Source organism: Furipterus horrens, unplaced genomic scaffold, assembly GCF_987537825.1.
Source record: "Furipterus horrens unplaced genomic scaffold, mFurHor1.1.pri manual_scaffold_7, whole genome shotgun sequence".
Lineage (NCBI taxonomy): Eukaryota > Metazoa > Chordata > Mammalia > Chiroptera > Furipteridae > Furipterus > Furipterus horrens.
The window spans coordinates 104946089-104963246 of NW_028327177.1; the positions used below are offsets into that span (position 1 = coordinate 104946089).

At 43.6% G+C, this 17158-nt stretch overlaps 2 protein-coding genes across 2 annotated transcripts in view; one reads left to right on the forward strand and one right to left on the reverse strand.

Moving 5' to 3' along the window:
- The window catches only part of SYN2 (synapsin II), a 211101-nt gene that overhangs the window by 161227 nt on the left and 32716 nt on the right, over nucleotides 1-17158 (forward strand). Inside the window, exons 5-7 of the mRNA XM_090284187.1 lie at nucleotides 1128-1217; nucleotides 11655-11717; nucleotides 12118-12260. Of these exons, the coding sequence (XP_090140313.1) occupies nucleotides 1128-1217; nucleotides 11655-11717; nucleotides 12118-12260 (296 nt within the window). The remainder of the gene's footprint in view (nucleotides 1-1127; nucleotides 1218-11654; nucleotides 11718-12117; nucleotides 12261-17158) is intronic.
- TIMP4 (TIMP metallopeptidase inhibitor 4) lies at nucleotides 78-9265 on the reverse strand. The gene is made up of 5 exons (XM_090284188.1): nucleotides 9017-9265; nucleotides 7861-7958; nucleotides 7318-7432; nucleotides 4303-4427; nucleotides 78-3647 (listed from the first exon to the last, which is right to left on the reverse strand). The coding sequence occupies exons 1-5, from the start codon at nucleotides 9153-9155 to the stop codon at nucleotides 3450-3452; spliced, it is 675 nt and encodes a 224-aa protein (XP_090140314.1). The 5' UTR covers nucleotides 9156-9265; the 3' UTR covers nucleotides 78-3449.

A 17158-nucleotide genomic window follows, 5' to 3' on the forward strand; every position in this document is an offset into this window, starting at 1 on the left:
CCCCACTGGCTTCTGTGCCAATGTCCCTTATAGGGAAGAGGATCTGAGCTTTTGAAAATGTTCTAGCTTTCCTTTCTCTGAAAAATAGAAGGCAACTTTTCTTTCTAGCAATTCCAAAAATCTGCGGCTTAGACTGTGAAGTAACCCAGTAGCACTAGAGGAAGGATGCTGGTTTCCCCCTGCTGCCAGTGCACTAGGGATGGGAGTGTGAATGAATTGAGTAGAAAAGTACTGTGTGTTTCCTGTGGGAAGAGTGAGGTTTCTACAGAGCCTGAAAGGCAGCTACTTGAAGGAATAAAAAGAATTATGAATTGGGAATAAAGGGGCCTGGCTCTGAATCTGGCTCAACTACTGTGTGACCTCGGGTAAGTGACCTGTCTGGGCCTGAGTTTCTTCGTTTATAAAGTTGGAGGGGGGGATGGCAGAGGGTACTAGATATTTGCCAAAGGCCTTTCAACCGTGACACTGTACGTATGTATACTTCACCTTTTCCTCATGGAGCTGTTCTGGTTTCTCATAGGTGAAGGATCCAGCTAAGTTCAGTTCTTAGATGAATAGTAAGTCCCAGAAAGACTGGGTCTGTCTGTCTATCCTATATACATGACTATGAAAATCTTCCTTAAGAACAGCTTCATTCATGAACCCCGTGCTCAAACTCTGATGACTTCATACTGTCTGTAGGGAAACGCTACCATTCCTTTGCTTGGCATTTGAACTTCCAAGATTTGGCCCATGTTACCTGTCCAGCTTCAATTCATCACTTGCCATTTCTAAAGATGCAGATGTTTAGAATTAAAGACCCAGATTTTAATCTCAGCTTCACCTCTTTGCAGCTCTCTGACTTTAGGCAACGTTCGTACCCTCTTTGAGTCTCATATGTAAAATGAAGATGATAAAGTATGTAGTGTCTCAATTTAATACAAGGATTCAATGAAATATCGTTAAAATTGAGTAGGTACTGAACACATAACATGAGAACAGGAATTATACACCTCTTTGATATACTCAGACCTCTTTTTACAAAACCCTCAACAGAGCAAATGCTCTATAAATATTTTCTGATAGTGTTGTTTTGTCTGTTCTATAAGTTGTCTAGATAAGCTGAAACATTTTCTTCTCTTTGACAGTTTGCCCAGCTGGTGGCCATGTACAAGACATTGGGAGGAGAAAAGTTTCCACTCATTGAGCAGACATACTACCCCAACCACAAAGAAATGGTAGGTGATCAAGCAGGGCCTTCAGTCCCTTTGCTATTTCTACTCTGACTTTAGTCACATGGTAACTGTGGGGCTCTATATATCCACCTAAGAGATACTCTGTTGGGGTTGAACTATGGAGCTGCGTTGTGTGGCCAGATTGGCTGGATTTTAGCTGATAGCCCCTTGTTTCCAAAATCTGGAGATAGAATAGAGAAGAGCAGAAACAAGGCACTTTATCAAGCTGAAAATGTAGCAGGCTTATGGAGCAGTAGTCAAAAGGTCCTACTGCTTTGGGTTCTAGCCCTGACTCTGCACATGTCATTGGACGAGTTATATTTACTCACTTCGTGTCACTTTCTCAACTGGAAAGTCAAATGGTCATAATTATTCATAACCAGGTTATCTAATTTGGTACAAAATTTAAGTGAGAATGTTTTAAGTAATAGCCTTCTGCAAAAGTGTGAAGCACCCCTCAGATGTTAGATATTATTCCTGTTATTATTACCAGGACCTTCCATTCCCTTGGCTTTCATCAAGATTGTGAGAAGACTGGGTAACATTATGCCTTCTCTGAGGCCATCCAAGGACATCAGAAGGAGGAGAGAGATGTCATGGTTGGTTGGTATGGAGGCTATTGCTAAGGTTTTTCCTCTGTGGACACCTCGAGCTCACTCCCCCTTCTTCCTTTCTGTCCACACGTCCTCTGCCCCAGGCCTGCCTGGTCAGTTGGTGACCGTGCTTAACTCACCAATGGAGTCACTCTGCCATAGCATTCCAAATATACCCTGGGACAGAGATTACGTTTGTTCCCTTCTCCAAAAAGAATCTCCATTTGCACCATCTCTGTGAATCAAGAGCCTTCTTTTGGCATATCGTACATGGCCCTGCTTATCAGTAGACAACACATAGAAGATTAGTAACAACCACCTTGAGCCTTGAAAAGAATCACCTCCTTCATCTTTGTCAGAGCTTCCCCAGGGAGAGGCTCTGGAACTTTAGCCCTTGTCCTTAATAAATCTTTGACACCAACATCAGGGCTCTTCCTTTTAGGACAAGCCAAGAAGCCTTGCAGAGGTTGAGGAACCCTACCCTTAGGTCTGTGCTTGGAGTTCTCAGGGAATTCAAGTCACAATGGTGAGGGGACTGAGCTAAAGTAAGGATGGGGAACAAAGCTAGATTCTTCCTGCTGTAATATCTAGCAGGGCTGACCACTAAAAATAAATAAATTTTAAAAAAGAAAGAATTGCAAAGTATATTCTCCATCATTTTCCCCTAAGGTCCCCTGTGTTATTCCTCTCCTATCCTCTATCCTGAAATTTGTTCTCAAAAAAGGCCTCCTAACAGCTCTCTGAGGAGTCAAAAAATTAAGGGGAATTTCACCTCTACAGGCAAAATGATTTTTTTGGCTTTAAAAAAAGTTTTCAAGCAGGAGTAAAGATATTAGTAATTTAGTAGAGAAGGACTTCCTAAAAGAAATGTAAAAGAAGCTTTATGGAAGACATTAAAGATAGTGAATCTGCAGAGACAATACCTAAGTCTATTCTTTTCCGAAGAGGTATGCTAACTGGGCCAGAGCCTCTGCCAGGAATGGTATAGAGGAGATTACAGCATGTGGAGGGAGCTTAGGCCATTGTAGGTCTCATATCAAGTATGCTATGCCCCTGCAAGTCACTGTCCCAAACAGATGAAAGTGTATGAGACGATCAGGATGAGTTGAGATTGGAGTAGAGGATATACAGCCACAGTGTGTTGTTATTTTCATTCTTCCAAATTTGTCTGTTTATGATATTGTTAACCTGTCTTCTGGTATATCAGAAGGCTGCACCATGTCATTTATGTACCATTCACCATTTCTTCCCTATCAGGTCAATTAAGGTAAGAGAAAATGTATTTTCCTAGAGAGAAAAGGGAATAGTTCTGGCCAGAACTATTTTGATTTTAATTCAGAATTAAAACTTTTCAGTAACAGGTACTGGCTAGACTAAAAGGGTTTGGGAGGCAGGGGAGAAGGGCTGAGGGTAGGATAGAAAAGTCAGGCTACTTTCCCTAGCTTTTGACAGGTTCTGGGGTGGGGTCTCAGACACAGCTGGACATGCCCCAGCCCTACTCTACACTAGCCAGATTGTCCACTTGGTACTTCCCATTGGCTGGCAGTAATGAGGCAGGTGGTGATAGCCAGAGCTCTGCAGGGAAGGAGAATTGACTTGGTCTTCAGGACTTCTGAAGGAATGTGGTGGTCACTGTTCCCTACTAGGGCTGGATGATATCAACATACTCCTTCCTGAGCGGCAGGTGTCCCTCGTACCAGCTGCAGGTGCCATCAACATGCTTCATGCAGACATAATGCTGGGCCTGGTACCCATAGAGTTTTCGTTCCAACAGCCAGTCTGTCCAGAGGCACTCGTTCGGGGCCGCAATGGTGCAGAGCACTGTGTAGCAGGTGGTGATCTAGAGTCATAGCCACACAACATCAAAGTGAATAGGGTGTATTTTTATCTTATTTCCTTTCAGACTTTTACACATCCTTACAGCCTAGACCAAATGCCCCTGCCATATGAAGACTTTCCTAGTATCCAAAATTCCCCGAGTTCTCCTTTCCTTGTGCTCCTCACATATAGTATTGCCTCTCTAATGACATCTCTGGAGTCAGACCAACCTGAGGGTCCTTACTCTACCACTGACCTTGAACAAGTTACTTTATTTCATAAGCATTAATTTCTTTACCTTAAAATGGAAATCTTAATTCTTCATACATTTGTTATAAAGATTACATTAAAATATATTAAATAAATTAACCATTAGCGGGGCTGGCAAAAGTAGGCTCTGTTTAAAAGGTAGCTATACTATTTCAGTTTGCCTTATATGATGGTGACCTTCCCCGCCAAAATGTAAGTAGTTTGAGATCAGGGACTATGGACCATATTGCTTTCCTGTCTCCAACTTCATATAAGTGCCTGATCCATAGCAGATCTCAAGTATACTAGAGTAAGTGAATAAATGCATGCAGGAAGGAAGGAGTACATGAAGGGTGAGGCTGCAAGGCTCAAGATCCTTTCCCACCCACAAAAGACATTTTCTTACTTGGAAATGGACATTTTCTTACTTGGCAGCCACAATTCAGATGATAGTGGTGATTCAGACTTTCTCTTTGCAAAAAGGACAGGTTCTCCCAGGGCTCAATGTAGTTGCAAAGATGGATGAAGACTTTTCCATCATTGAGGACCTGACCTTCAAGAGGAGATGGAGGAGAACCTAGCATGAGGAATCTGTTCATGAAGCTCCAGAAGCCTGGGTCCTTGAAAAGCCCAGAATTTCAGCCTCTTTAATCGTGGTTTTTTTTGTTTGTTTGTTTTTTGTTTATTGTTTTTTGTGGCAGTGGTGCCATGGGACTCAGTGAAGGGACCAGCAAAACCTCATTAATCTTTATATCAAAGATTATGTATGTACAAAGGAGAGTTGTGTGATAAGGCCTTTTCCTTAAGCATGGTACAGCAAGAACATGGGCTTTAAAGTGAGACTTGGTGGAACCCTCTTCTTAGCTGTATGACCTTAAGAAAGTCATGCAACTTCTCAACTGGAAGATGAGAATAGTAAGGTTATTGTCAGGATTAAATGATAGAATATTTGTAAAACTCTCAGCACAGTGGTGGGCCTATAGGAGATGCTCAATAAATAATAGGTCCCTTCCCCTTTCCAGCCCTTCCCAATATCTACATAGGCCAGTCTTTTGCCTCATTGATACCTATCTTGGTAAGTCTTTCCTCTTCTCTATAGGAATGTTTCCCTTCTTTACTTACCAAACTCTTTCATATCTTCCAAAGACCCTTTCCATTACCACCTCATCCTCAAAGTCATCCCTGATCATGCTAGCCCACATCTCTTAGAACTTTAGTCACTCAGTCCTTTACTTACTGAGCAACTACTAGTCCTAGTCCAGGAATACAGAAAAAAATATGACAGGTTCTTTGTCCTCAAGGAGCTTAAAAACAAGTAAGTCAGACAGAAAAGTAGGCAAAAACTGTGCTGTTGTTTGATTATATACAAGATGCAGTATAAGAACAAAGGTAAGCACAATTACCTCTGTCTGTGGAAGGGGTTGGGGGCAAGGAAGGTATCTTAAGAGGAGATGACACTCCTCTTGGGCCTTGAAAGGATGGGTAGGAGTTTACCTGTCAGACAAGTTGGGGGAAAGACTTGCGGACACTGGGACTACCTTGTATAAAGGTGGAGGGGAATAGCCAGCCAATGATGTTCTATAACTGCAAGTAGTTTAGTTCAGCTCTGGGGAAAATGAGGGGCTGGAAACTGCCAGTGACAAGTGGCAGGAGACAAAGCTGGAGAGGTCAGCAGTGTCATGGTCACAAAGTGCTTTCAACATTAGGCAAACGAGCTTATGCCTTCTCTTGAAGAGCATCAGTGCCACTGATTGACTTTTCAGTAGACCCGTGTTTTGTTATTTATCTTCACCCTTGTTATTTACCTTGACCTCCTTGAGGGCAGAGAGCATGCCTCCTACTTTTCCTAATGCACCACAGTGGCTAGCAGAGGGCTAGGCACACACAAGGTAGGTATTTAGGAAGGAGGTAGCCTCATCTGCTAATCCTCAGATGTTGAGGGCTCAATGGCATGCTCTCCCTCTGCCTCTCCCATCCAGAGGCTCCTAGATCAGCAATTCCACATTCTTAGAGCTGGGTAGCCCCTACCATTGTGTCCTCCAATGCCTATGAGTTCTCAAGAGCCAAGTCTAGATCGTGAGCTCTTTGATGACTATGATTTGTTATTGAGTCTCCATTCTCTACAAGGCCTGGCAGCTAGTATGTGGTCATTCATTGCTGAGTGGATGGACAGATAGTGGAATTCCTCCTTATCTGCTGTGTTTTTCTTTTCCTCACCTTTCTAAGTATTTTTCATCCTTTAGGTTTAATTTTGATCCCATTTATACAATTAAGCTTCCATTACTGTTTATAACCACACAAATACCTTCTTCCTGAATTACAGAATAATATGGTATTAAATTAATTTACTTATGGAGGCATAGTCTTATGTGGTTCTTTAATTGTTCCATCCCAACCAATTCAGCATGGAGAAGACTTACCAAGTTCATAGAGACAGAACCATGTTGCACTCAAGGCTCCTATTAGAGTTTGTGCTTTACTATACCCCAAGAATAGGGCCCAGGGTGTAGGTTAGCCATACAGGCTCACTGTGAGTCAAGAGTGTAACCCAATGTGGCTGCCTAAAGCTAATGTCATGATAGGCTACAGTAACTATAATGTGTGTGTTGGGGGAGGGGCGGTTGCACACACAAAATTCTTCTTTACTCTGTGAAACTAAGACCTCTCCTGTAGTGTTGTGTCTGGTTTATTGTCCTGTGCAAGGGCAGGGACAGGGACAGGGACTGGCACAGGGACAAGCTATATCCCATTGGAGAGGGAGGCCAGGATAGAAGGCTGAGAACCATGGCCCACAGACCTGGAGCTTAGAGTGCTCACATCTATCATCCTGAGGCCTCTGAAGGATAATCATAGAGCACAGGGCAAAGCTAAATTCACCAGGGGCAGTTTCAGAGGGGCAGATTTGGGCTCAAGACACCAAAATCCTTATGCCAATTAAAACTGTTTGAACCCTGGCTGGTGTGGCTCAGTGGACTGAGTGTCAGACTACAAACTGAAGTCACTGGTTTGATTCCCAGTCAGGGCACATGCCTGTATTGCAGGCCAGGTGCCCAGTTGAGGGCATGTGAGAGGCAACCAATCAATTTATCTCTCACAATAGATGTCTCTCTCCCTCTCTTCCTCCCTTCCCCTCTCTTTAAAAATAAATAAAATCTTTTTTAAAAAGTTTGAAAATGGAAGCAGCTGCCCTAGACTGGGAGAGCAACCTGTACTTAAAATAGTGAAGCAGTGGCCAAGATCACTGTAATGAGGACTCTTGCATTGAAAGGAAGGTTACCAAGGCCCCTCCCAACTCAGAGGTTGCCTCTTAGTAATACAGCTCTGTTTTATGCCCAAGAATATGTCACTTGCTCAGCTTGATGCCCAAAGACAGCCCTGGCTCCTCCTTGGCTGCCTTCCTTAGGACAGAGACTATTGGGGCCACTTGCTGCTCTTTAACTTACCAGTCAAGAGATACTGCTTCTGGCTGTTTGCTTCTAGTTTCACACCACAGAGAGAGGAATCAAAAGGTGTATAGATATACTGAACATCCTTGACTTTCTCAAATCCTTTAAACATCTGAAAAACAATTACAAAATAGCAGTATTGGGTCAGTGAGTGAACTTTATATCTTAACAGGAAAAACTTCTCATTCCTCAATCTAAAAAAAAAAATTAAGCAAACATCAAATTCAGGATTTGATGCACACAGATGGCTCAGCTGGATCATTTCTCTCTTTTAAAAAAATCTGAACCTTGGTTATTCCAGTGAGAGGGGAGGTACCTCCAGCAGCCTAGTGCATAGGCAGCAGTAAGACTAAAGGGACTCTGAGGGCCTGTCCTGCACTGTCATTCAAATTCTGTGGGCCCTGCTGCCAACATATCATCCACTTCCACTTCAGCATCTATACCCAGGATCACTGAGCCAGGTTGCCTGACCTCCCAGCCCCACCCTTCCCAGAACACAGACCTCACTCCTCCCAAAAGCCCTGTCCTGTCCCCATGTACCTTTATCTGTTTGATTTCATACCGGATCATTTTTTTAGTGTCAGCAGGGTCTGCACTGGCAGGAACTACCTTCTCACTAGAGATTTTGGCCCGGATCACTGCAAAGGAAGCGAAAAGAGGGAACTTGCAGCAACCTGTGGGAGCAATCCCTCTGGGATCTGGATGACCTGGGGTCCCCGGAGAATTTCGTAAGGGAATTCTGGGTTGTGAGGAAGATGATGTAAGAAAGTGGGGACCTAGAAACTCCTCCTGTGCAGTCAGGCCTGTTAGGTCCCACAATCTCTACACTTTACCTGCTAGTTTTGAGAGTCTAGTTCCCCATAGCCCAGAGTGCCAGGGGGTGAAGGTAGGCATCAGGAGAGAGGAGGGCAGAGGAGCCCTTTGAGGGTAGTTGGTTTGGTCAGCTACTGATACAGCCCAAGGCCTAAAACAGAGGCTGCTCATCATTGGTATTAGTAAATGTTTATTGTATTAATAAATGATCTGACCCTGCACAGTGGCAGTTCATCTTTTGCCATTTGGGCATTAATCAAGAACTGTTTATGAAGCTCTTCCTCTGTGCCTGGCCTAACACTAGGTACTAGGTCCATAAACGTGATTAAGACAGGGTTCCCCAGTCTAGTGGAGAGCACACTCACAAAGAGCAACAGCCCAGCACAGTAGGAGCACAAAGGTATTAGACATGCTGTGTGGTAGCGCCAAGGAGTCAGGAAAAGGAGAGAAAAGGAGATACCTTAGACTGAAGAATAAGTAGGAGTTTGCCAGGAATTTAAGGATGGGGAAAGGACATTTCAGACAGAGGGAAGAGAAGGGGCAAAAGATGGGACGTTTATAATGAAAGTCCAACCTCCTGGCCTCAGGCTTACCCCTCCCCCCTCCAGTAGTTCAGAACAACCACAGGATAGTTCCAGTGACTTGTTCAATGACACTCTATAATTGCAGTAGGCACGAGTGAGGGGGTCGCTATAGAGCTCCTTACTGCGCTTGCAAGGTTGCTATGGTGCTGGTCTTGCCCGACCCATCAGCCCAAACAGGAGGCAAGTGGTGCAGAATTTGAGCTCCTCCTTTTCCCTCCAGACTGCTGTTCTACAGCTTGTCCCCACACCAATCACACAAAACCACCCCCTGCTGCGGACCTCCCGGGCCCGGGACTCACCAAGCGCGGAGTGGCAGACGTGCTGCTGGGGATGCGCAGGGGCGCAGCTGCACGCCTCGCCCAGCCCCGGGGGCCGCAGCAATGCCAGCAGCCGCAGCAACAACGCCCAGTTCGACACGGTCTGGGGGCTCCGGGGCATGACAGTGCAGAGCCCCACTACGCCTTTGGGGTTTGCTGGACCAAACAGCCCCTCCAGGGCTCCTTCAGAACGCCTAGCGCCCCTCGCCTTAGGCTTTATGAGGTGGACCTAGGGCCAATCCCGCCCCTTGGGCTCCGCCCTCCTTTGGCTGTAGGCCACCCGAGGCTGCAGGACCCGCGGCCCTTCTGACTGGCAGCCTCAATAAGATGAAGAGGGAAGCCAGGAGAGGCCCTTAGCTTCTGTTCCCCTCCCTAAGCAAGTGTAAGCCTTCCAGAAGTGGAGAGAAGGCACTTTTGGGAAAGGGGATGGTGTCATGGCAAAAAGCGCAACAAAGAGAAATGCAGGAGGCAGAAAGACCAAGGGACTGTGATTCAGGCAGAAGGAACAAGAGTGAGGAGAGGCACAAACAGAAAGAGTGAGACAGGCAGAGTCATAGAGAGGCAGACAGAATTACAACAGGCAAAAGAGACAGTGACAGAGGACGAACCCCTTGCTGAGCTGCACATTGAGAATAAGACAAGCTACTCAGGGCTTCTTTCAGCTGCAGGAAGTGTTTTCAATGCCCTATTTAAGAGGCTCCAAAGCAACAGTAAACAGTAATGGAATAAGACAGAAAGTTGGGGTGTGTGTGTGTCTTGGCTCTGTCAGCTGGGGGGTGGAGGGAGTGGGGAGAGATGTCAGAGAAAGCAGCCTGTGCTTTAGAAACCCTTTTTCATACACAGAGCCTCAGACTGCAGATGGCTAAGGACATGCTTTTGGTGCAGGCTCAAAGCACAGAGTATCCCATTGCCTAGCACAAATCTGGGACCTCAAAGCCCTCTTCATATCCTAGGCTATACTGATTCGTATCTCATGTCGCTACTCACTTGAGAGATTATGTCTTAAACAAAATGGCGCAAAAGTAGGTTTACAGTTGTGAGTACACGAAACACAGTTTACTCTGGTGTTATTTATTACTTATTGTATTACTTTCCATATGAACAATTGGAAACCTACTTTTGCCCCTTCCCATCCTATATGTAACAAGGTAGGGCAACTTAGAAAACAAAGAAGCAAGGCACTTGGAGCAGTGCAGTGGGACTGCAGCCTTGTCCACTCTGCCAGAGCATAGTGCTCCAAGGCTCCAAATACAAAGCTACCCATGGGTTTATTCTAATAGGTTGGTGTCACATAGTGCTAGACTGGAAAGTAGGAGGCTGGGTTTTGATTCTATCCCTAGGCAGCTTTGCAACCTTTACCTGTCTAGGTCTCACTTTTTTCTTTATAAGGTTGAACTGCATGATTTGCAAGGCCCCTTGAAGCTCTCTGAGCCAGCCTCAGCTGGCCTCAGCCAGGAATACTGAAATACTCAGGTCAGGTACTCTCAGTATCTGGTCTGCAGGATTTCCATGGGAATCTGACTTTTCTTCAGTCAACATTATTTCCTTCAAAGACATCTTTTCATTTTAATGTGTCAGTGATGTTTGGAGAGAAGGAAGGATGTTTGGAAGAGAGCTGAACCTTACTGAGGAAGATGAGATTTGGTGTCCAAGGTGGTTCTTCATACAACACGCAGAGTAATATAGAGTCTGATGTATTATTGGATAGGATCTCAAAAAGCATTCAGTCCAGTCTCTTCATTTGGCAAATAGACTGAGGCTCAGTGAGGTAAAGGGACTTGTAGAAAGTCAGTGACAGAAAGGACTAGAATGCAAGTCTCCTGACGTCCAGTCTAGTGTTCCTTCCCAATGCATCATATAACTTCTTTCACTGCCATTTTGTAACAGCTTACTTTCCTTCTTTTTGTAGGGTAGTTCTTTTAAGTTTTTATTATTTATCTATTAAAATACAGCTACCTTAAGGCAGAATTTACCCTTTTAAGGATCTCTTTCAAATGACAAGCATGTTGAATTTTTATATCAGCTCTCTTCCAAACCCCAAGCTGGGCAGAAATAGGCCTTAGCATACTAAGCTGTTTGTTGATTGAGTTTGAGGTATTGGTGAGCAATGAAGAGTCTGAAAGGGGGAGAAAAGGCAGGTTCAATATAGGAAATCTAGATGTTTGAGAGGGAGGAAAGGATACTTAAGAGGTTCATGACAAAAGGGACATTATGATTCCAAAGATATATTCCTTTTATAATTATGGTTTATTAGGGTACAATTTACATTCAGTAAAATTCACCCTTTCAAAGATGCATTTTTTCAAATTCTCTTTGGCTAAGGTACAGTCCTGCCCAGGGTTTGTCTAATGCAAAGAAGGTTGAAACAATGAGTTTTAATGATGTAGAGAGTACCAAGTAGGAGAACAGGGTTCTCTTATAGATCTGCCACTAACATGCTGTGACCTTAGGCAAATCACTGTCCCTCTATGGGACTCAGACGTTTTATTTATAAAGGACATAGATTGGACTAGTTCTTTAAAGGGCCCTTCCAAGGGTGTTCCCAAGAAAAATATTTGTAACATTCCACAGAGAGACAGGCACACTCTGACCAATTCTTTTGTTTCACTTCTGCTTTCAGCTGACCCTGCCCACATTCCCTGTGGTGGTGAAGATTGGCCATGCACACTCAGGCATGGGCAAGGTAAGGCTGGGGCCTGATATGCTTTGGGATTGAGGCCAAGAAGGACAATTTTCAGAGAGTCTGGCTATGGACTATTCTTCTCCCTCTGTTATTGATGAATTCTTTCCAAGGAGAAAGTGATTTGGCCCCTCTGAAGCCATATGTGTTAACCTAAACAGGCCTTTTTCAACAAGCAGAGTGCAGGCCCCTGCTTGGTTCTTTGGGCCTTTTGCAGTAAGTGTGGCTCCTGAGCCTAGGAAGGGAAGCTGGAGAGAAGGTGTATCCTAGGGAGATGTGTCACCCAGGCTAGCATGTAGATGGAAAACATCTTGATGGCTTTGGAGGCCCTGTGTTCTTGTGACTCTCTGTGTGTGTATGTGTATGTCTCCTTTTCTCCCTCTCTGCTTTACTCCAACATTAGGTCAAAGTGGAAAACCACTACGACTTCCAGGACATTGCTAGCGTGGTGGCCCTCACCCAGACCTATGCCACAGCAGAACCTTTCATTGATGCCAAGTATGACATCCGGGTCCAGAAGATAGGCAACAACTACAAGGCTTACATGTGAGTGGGGCTGGATTCCCAGCAGATACTCTTTACTTTCTCCTCAGTCCAATGGAGAATCCTTGAGCCTCAAGGTAGCAGCCAACTCTCAGTTTAATCTCACCTGGCCCACAGGCAGAGAACAGAAAGAGGGTGCCATTCAAATCAGGGAGTCTGAGCCTGGGTTCCTTTCAAATCAGAGGAGGGGTCCATGAACTAAGATGAAAAATAAAATTAATATTTATTTTTATTAGCCTTCAAGTGAAATTTGGCATTCTCTCCAGTTATGAACAAAGGCAACAGATTATAGTAGTAGCAGCAGCACAAGTGACTTTGTCACTAAAGATAATCACAGAGATTTTTGTATTTTTATATAGCAGTGACAGATATCTCTAAATACCAATTACTGTTACCACTATTAAAGAATCATCGTAGTTATTAGACCTTCCACTACATTTATCCTTGTAAATACATTTGTTATTTATAAAGAAACATTTTTACTAATCACAGATTTGTTTGTTTAATATTCTGATAACTCTATTTGATAATTATTTTAAATAATTGAGTTTCTTTGTTATCCTGTGTTCTTTTATTTTTTTTATTTTTTTATAAGTATATTTTATTGATTATATTGTTACAATAGTTCCAATTTTTCCCCTTTGCTCCCCTCCGCCCAGCACCCCTCCTGCCCCAACAATCCCCCCTCCCCAAGTCCATGCCCATGGGTCATACATACAAGCTCTCCTGCCTCACCCTTTCATATATTCTTCTTCTTCTTCTTTTTTAAAATAAATAATTATTTTAACAATAAAAAATAACAATTCCCGCCTCTCAGACTTAAGACCCTTTATAATCTTATAAAGGACAATGGGCAAAGGTCTCGAGCTCCTCTAGCTGCTTCAAGCTGGATATGGTCGTCGTCCTACCTACTCTTGGGTCTAGAAATCCCTAATAAGAGTAGGGGTGTGGAGGTGGGGGTGGCCTTCCCACATGGGGAAGGATCATGCAGACTCCAGGTCGGTTGGCTGTTCCCGGACAATGGCATGCTTGATTTAACAGGCTGGCATCCTTGTTGTATTCTGGAGGCAACAGATTTGGCAACAGGGTTAAAAGACATCATTCAATCCATAACCACTAGATGACAAAAGGCAGGTATTAATTTTTCAATGTCCCACATTAGGGAAAAGAAGGGCTTCTTTGGAGGAAGGTGTGCCAGGTACATCTCACCTGTCCAAAACCCTTTTGCCCATTATACTTAGTTTGGGCTGAGGGAAATAGTTTAGGTTTCCCCCCTCTCAGACCTCTGGGCTCTTTCTGTCCAAGCCATTAGGACAGAAAAGAGAAACCAGTTTTAAAGTGAAGCCCACAGACCACCCCATTCTTCACCAACCCAGCCACTTAGTTCAGCCAAACCATTGAGTCTCAGGAGGCAGCGATGCAGACAGGATTAAGTGAGGCCTATACGTACAGACAATCACTCAGGTAATGAGATCATAGGCTTATGCCCTTTGAAAACAGAAAACACATGTTAATTTATGTAACATAACCTACATACAAGTCTCTAAATCTGTAGGACTGTCCTATCAGAAAGACACCCAGTTGCAAGGCATTTGACATTCTTCTTGCCTGTAAGTTAAACATCTTTGATAATACCGCAGACATAGTTTAATTTTCAAATCAAAACAAACTTTAAATGAAGATAAACTTTAAAGACAGTTAGCTGCACTACTTTATAGTCTACCACTGAGCATTGTGATTTTCCTTGAATCACAATTTTTCTCCCTAAGTTTACCCTCCTTATCATTAAAGGGACTGCATTAAGTCAATTTTTAATTTACTCTGTTCATTTGCATAAATACAATAAGAGCAGAAAATGATCACTTATGATCTTTAGTTCTGCTTTGCTGGAACTTACGCAAGGAACATTTAGGGTGACCTTCAGTCTGCCCTTCAGGGCACAGAAGCAGAACCACATACCTGGCATTCAGCCTTGCCTGTAAACACCTGTCTTTTCCAAGTCCTTCTCATTTTCCATTGTGCCTTAAGGTCCCATCTAGCTATCTTTCAGGAAAACAACCTTCATTCCTTCCCTGGAAAGATTGCCATGGACGACACATCCAACCAAGGTACCAGGTCTTTTATCTCATGGGCTTTTATTACCTTTGAAAGTCAATCCCAGTTCCTCAGTGCTTTTTGGTAACAACCAGAGCCCAAGCATGTCTCCTTTAGGCATGACATTCCAGTCAAAGTCTTAGTCAAAAAAACCTCTATTAACAACTGGTCTTATTAGTTTTATACAAAGAAAATTATGTCATTACTTACTTATTTAGAATGCCAAACTCTGGAGGGATCGGATAGGGAGAAAAATATGCAATGTGAAGGAAAATCCTTGTCTTTCTAATATTCACTGAACTTGCATTTCCATTCTTTATATTTTTATTTTTTCCCCCACTAAAAATTTTTGTTTGTTTGTTTTTCCATTACAGTTGTCCCACTTTTTTCCCCCTCTTGCTTCCCTGCACCATGCGTCCCCTTGTCCCACATTCAGTCCCCACCCAGTTGTCCATGTCCATGGGTCATTTATACATGTTCTTTGACTAGACTCTTCCTCTTCTTCTTACCCCCTTCTCTCCCTCCCATCTCCCCCTTTGTTACTGTTAGTTTATTCCTTGTTTATATACCTCTGGTTCAATTTTGCTCATTTGTTTGTGTTGTTCATTAGTTTCCCATAATAGGTGATGGCATAAGGTATTTTTCTTTCATTGCCTGGCTTATTTCGCTAAGTATAATTCTCTCTAGTTCCATCCATGTTGTTGCAAATGGTAGAAGTTCTTCTTTCTTTCAGTACTTATTCATTGTCATTTTCCCCCTTTGTACTCGTGTTCCTCTCTGTCTGTCTCTGTTTCTTCATCTTCTTAAAGCAGACCCTTTAGCATCTCTTGCAATGCTGGTTTGGTGGAGATGTATTCTTTTAGCCTTCTTTTGTCTTGGAAACTCCTTATTTCACCTTCCATTTTGAATGAGAGTCTTGCTGGGTAGAGTATTCTTGGTTGTAGGCCTTTGTTTTTCATTGCTTGGAATATTTTTTGCCATTCCCTTCTGGCTTGTAGTGTTTCTGCTGAGAAATCTGATGATAGCCTTATTGGAGTTCCCTTGTATGTTATTAGTTGTTTCTCTCTTGCTGCTTTTAGGATTCTCTCTTTGTCTTTGAATGTTGGCATTTTAATTATGATGTGTCTTGAAGTGGGCCTGTTGGGGTTCATCTTCATTGGGACCCTTTGTGCTTCCTGGACTTGCGTGACTCTTTCTGTCATCATGTTAGGGAAGTTTTCTGTCATTAGTTTTTCAAAGAGGTTTTCTATAACTTGCTCTTCTTCTTCTTCTGGAATTCCTATGATATGACTATTATTTCGTTTCATGTTGTCCTGCAGCTGTCTTAGGGCCTCTTCATTCTTGTTCAGTCTTTTTCATTTTGTTGCACTGTCTGTGAGTTTTTGTCTACATTGTCCTCCAGCTCGCTGATCTGATCTTCTGCTTCCTCTAGCCTGCTTTTAATTCCTTCTACTATGTTCTTCAATTCAGAGATCGTATTCTTCATTTCCTCCTGGCTCTTATTGATAGCTTCTATGTCCTTTTCATGCTGGTGTAATTCTCAGTAAATTCCTTATAGTTTTTCTGGAGTTCCTTGTAGTTTCCCTGGAGTTCTTTGTAGTTTCCGCTGAGCTCATTGAGCTTCTCCATAATCCATGCTTTCAATTCCATATCTGATAGTTTGCTCCCCTCTATTTCATTTAGCACTCTTTCTTGGGATTCTACCTTTCCTTTTGATGGGGGGTTATTTCTCTGTCTCCCCATTTTTGTGACTCCTATTGTTTGTTGGTGCTTCTTAGAATGATCTGCACTTCCTGGATCTGCCCCTGGTGGAGTCAGATCCTGTACCAGTCTGGGTCTAGGCAGCCTATTGGAGACTTCCAGGGATCTACTGCCTTTGTCTGACTTCTTTAGTTGTTAATCTATTCAATCTGTAATTAGCTGTCAGGTTTAAGGACCATGGGTGTGGCAGCTTAATTCCTGTAGGCTGGGCTTTTGCTTCCCCTCAGGCTGATGCCACTTGGAGGGGGGCGATGGGCTGCCTGCAGTACCGGGGATGAGTCAGCACTGGGACCTGGTCAGCTGCTTCCCCAGTTCTCCCCTCAATGCCACCACACCAAACTCTCCCCAAGCGTCTCCGGTCCTCTCTGCCTTCCCTCCGCTCGAGCCCAGGGTAAGTGGGGGCCAAAATATTTTCATATGTGATCCACTTAAGAGCTCTTTTTCTCCAGCTGTTTCTCTCTGGTTAGCAAGAAACCCTGTGGCTTTTTGCTTTTCACAGCTGGATACTATTTTACTTTCCACTCTGTTGCTGTAGGCTGGGAAGCTCAGCTGGGGGTTTAGACCCTGCCCTTCTCAGGGGGAACCCCCAGCTGCTGAGCTGTTTCTCAGTCCCTTCAGCTGCCACCCGTGTGAGCCCAGACAGCCCTTCCGCATCTCCGCACTCCCTACCAGTCATGTTGTGATGTAGCGGCCTTTTCTGTCTCTCCATGGTTATAAGACATCTCTCCAGCTAGTGTTCAGTTGCTTATTCCAGATGATTTCTCCAAAATTAAGTTGAAAATCCAGACTAGTTCTGGGAGGAGGTTAGTGTAGCTTCCACTTACTCTTCCGCCATCTTGTTTCTCCTCCTGTGTTCTTTTATTTTATACATTTACACATCTTATATATTTTATACATTGAAAGGAATCCAGATGCTTCACCAGACTGCCAGAGCACAGAAAAAGTTAAAACATTCCTGATATAAGTAAGATAGCCTTCAAAACACTAAAGAGCATTAAATGCCTAGTGATTCTAAGAATAGATGACTTCTCCATGTAACTGTGTCC